Source organism: Microchirus variegatus (genome assembly GCF_963457635.1).
Source record: "Microchirus variegatus genome assembly, chromosome: 4".
Taxonomy (NCBI): domain Eukaryota; kingdom Metazoa; phylum Chordata; class Actinopteri; order Pleuronectiformes; family Soleidae; genus Microchirus; species Microchirus variegatus.
This window is the reverse complement of record NC_139805.1, coordinates 37450494-37453847: the sequence shown is the minus strand read 5'-3', so window position 1 is coordinate 37453847 and position 3354 is coordinate 37450494. Positions and strand designations below refer to the sequence as shown.

General features: G+C 27.5%; 1 protein-coding gene across 1 annotated transcript in view; it reads left to right on the top strand.

Annotated features, from left to right (window-relative positions):
- wwc3 (WWC family member 3) overlaps positions 1-2670 on the top strand; it is a 42205-nt gene extending 39535 nt beyond the window's left edge. The window contains exons 22-23 of the mRNA XM_083887974.1: positions 567-694; positions 2154-2670. Of these exons, the coding sequence (XP_083744100.1) occupies positions 567-694; positions 2154-2226 (201 nt within the window). The 3' untranslated portion in view covers positions 2227-2670. The remainder of the gene's footprint in view (positions 1-566; positions 695-2153) is intronic.
- Positions 2671-3354: the final 684 nt, after the last annotated feature.

Sequence of the window (3354 nt, the reverse complement as noted above, 5' to 3'; positions counted from 1 at the left end):
AAAAATCTGTTTTACATAAAAATGTCAAAGTTGTCAAAAATGTATTTGTATAGTAAGATATCAAATGTTCTCATAAAAATCTTAATTTTAATTTTACATAAAAGCATCAAATTTTTAAGTATTGAATTTTTATAGTAAAACTCCAAAATTGTAAAAAAAAATGTATTGTATATATTATACTAAAAATCTGTTTTACATAAAAACGTCAAATTTCTCAAAAATGTCTTTGTAAAGTAAGATATCAAATTTTCTCATAAAAATCTCATTTTACAGTAAGACGTCAATATTTCCTTAAATTTTACATAAAATCGTCAAATTTTCATAAGAATAAAATTTTACAGTAAAACGTCAAAAATTGTACAAAATTTAATTGTATATAAAGATGTCAAAGATTTCCCCCAAAAAATCATTTTAAAGTAAGATATCAAAATATTTCATAAAAATGTCATTATAGTAAAATGTCATATTTGTAAAAAAATGTAATTGTATATTAAGGTGTGTGTGTGTGTGTGTGTGTGTGTGTGTGTGTGTGTGTGTGTGTGTGTGTGTGTGTGTGTGTGTCACAGGCGGGTCAGAGTAAACAGGAGCAGCGTCAGGAGGAGGCGGTAGAGAGGAGGATGAGGAAAGCTTCAAAAGAAGTTCTTCAGATGAGAGGACAGAGTCAGAAAGAGCCGCTGCCCGTTCACACCTTCAGGTCTGACTTCTGACCTCTGACCCCTGACCCCTGACCCCTGACCCCTGACCTTTATCTACAGCTTATGTGAAACTACATTTTTAAGAAAAATGTTGACATCTTTTAATGATTTTTTTTTTTTTTTAACAATTTGTCCGTTTTATTGTAAAAATTGTCATTCTCATGAAATTTGACATTTTATGTAAAATTTAAATTTTAGGAAAGATTTTTATGAAAAAATAAACTATACAAAGATATTTTTGACAATTTTGACGTTTTTATGTAGAACATATTCTTTATGAAAAATGTTGACGTCTTACTAAGAAATATATATATTTTTTTACAAATTTGACATTTTCATGAAATATTTTTGATATCTTACTTTAAAATTATTTTTTGGGGGGGAAATTTGACATCTTAATATAAAATTAATTGTTTTACAATTTTGCGTTTTACTGTAAAATACATTTTTAAGAAAATGACGTTTCAATGTAAAATTAAAATTTAAGTAAAAAAAATGGACGTCTTACTGTAAAATGAGATTTTTCTGAGAAAATGTGATATCTTACTATAAAATTTGACGTCTCAATGTAAAATGATTTTTGACAATTTAGACGTTTTTATGTAAAACAGATTTTTTATGAAAAATGTTGACCTCTCACTATGAAATTAATATTTTTTTTACAATTTTGAGGTTTTACTTCAATTACATTTTTATGAAATATTTTGATATCTCCATGTTAAATTAATTTTTTATGACTTTTATGATTATTTTACAATGTTTTCCAAAATTAAATTCTTATGAAATTTTTAAGTTTTAAAGTAAAATTAAAATTTAAGGAAAAATTGACGTCTTACTGTAAAACTAAATTTTTATGAAACTCTGACGTCTTTGTTTTTTTGTGATATGTTTTTATATCTTCCTGTAAAATTAAATTTTTTATGACTTATGATTATTTTACAATGATTTTTCAAAAAATGTTTGCATCTTTATATAAAATATAATTTTAATAATTTTGACATCTTACTGTAAATTTCAATTTTTATTGATAAAAATTCACATCTTACGATTTTTGACATTTTCTTATGAGAATGTATCTTTAACATGAATTTTTAAATGGACATTTATGACATCTTATGGTAAAATTAAATGTTTATGCAAATTTTACACCTTTATGTAAGAATTCTTTTTATGAAAAATATTTGGCATCTTACTGTAAAATTAAATTTTATTGAAAATGTTTGATATCTTACTATACAAAGGCATTTTTGACAAATTTGACGTTTTACTTTTTTGACGACTTGGAAATTTAATTTTAATGACATTTTTGACGTCTTTCTGTAACAATTCAGCACTTTTTATAAAATGAATTAAGAAAATGTTCCCACTTACTTTACAAAAATGTACGTTTTACTATAAAATTAAATTGACGATGACAGTTTTGCTGATGTTGTTGTTTACTTGTTGTTGTTTGTGCAGAGAGAAGATGGCGTTCTTCACCAGACCCAGGTTTAACATAAACATCCCTCCACTTCCTGCCGACGACGTCTGAAAAAGTTTCCTGAACATGAAGTATTTTTTTTTCTCTCCTCTGAGCTCATGAAGTATACAAGTTATTTCCACCAGGAGGGGGCGCTGTGACGCACGGCCACCAGAAGGTTTTTGACATTTTCACGTCTTTGGCACGTTTGACGAGAGCAACACAAACAAACTTTTGTTTTATTTCTCTCTCTCTGTCGAGGAACGAGAACCAAACATTCACTGTACTGTAACTTATTTTATAGTACTTTTCCTTGAAGGAAATTTCAAAATAAGACGCTTCCTGCTTTTTTTTAAGTGTATTTTGTAGCTTTGAACAAATAGCACTTCAGTGTTTTTTTTCTTCTGTTACTGAATTCTTAAGAATTATTTACATCAAATGTCACTTTGTATCCACTTTTATTACTGATGTCCTTTTGTTATGTTATTAAAATTAATATTATTTCATGTACTTTTCAATATATGGATGAAAATATGAGACACTGTATTTTTCTGTATGAACATCTGCAGTGTTTTTACCTCGTGAAGATTAAAAAAAACAGACATTAAACTATGCTAACATTTCTTTTTTCTTTTTTACGTGTCGTCTCTTTTTTTACTAATTTTTACGATTGTTAAAAGTTAAAATTGTGAGATAACGTTGAAAGGAGACGTTCACCTGTCACATTTTTTTTTAGACATAGTAGTATGACGTTTTTGTCAAATTTTGGACCAAATTTTTTTTCCCAAAAACATGCCAAATTTTGACGACATAGTATAGTATGACGTCACAAGATAGTATAGTATGAGGTTTTTGGAAAAAAAAAATTTAATACTTTTTTTTGACAATTTGGAGTTTTTTGACAACTTACTAAATGTTGACTTTTTTGTCACAAATGAAACATGTCAGCTAGCTCCTTTGAAGCTTTTTCAAGCCTTTTCAAGGCTAGCTCTTTGCTCCCATCATCGCAGAGTCCTCGATGATGACAAATTTTCAAAAAAATTGTCAGAAATCCAAATTCTGATTCAGATTTTGGACGAAATAGTGTACTATGACATTGAGGTCGACGACATAGTATAGTATGACGTTTTGGTAACATTTTGGGCAAAAAAAAAAAAATCAATTTGTTTTCCCATTTTGGACGACATAGTATAGTATGAC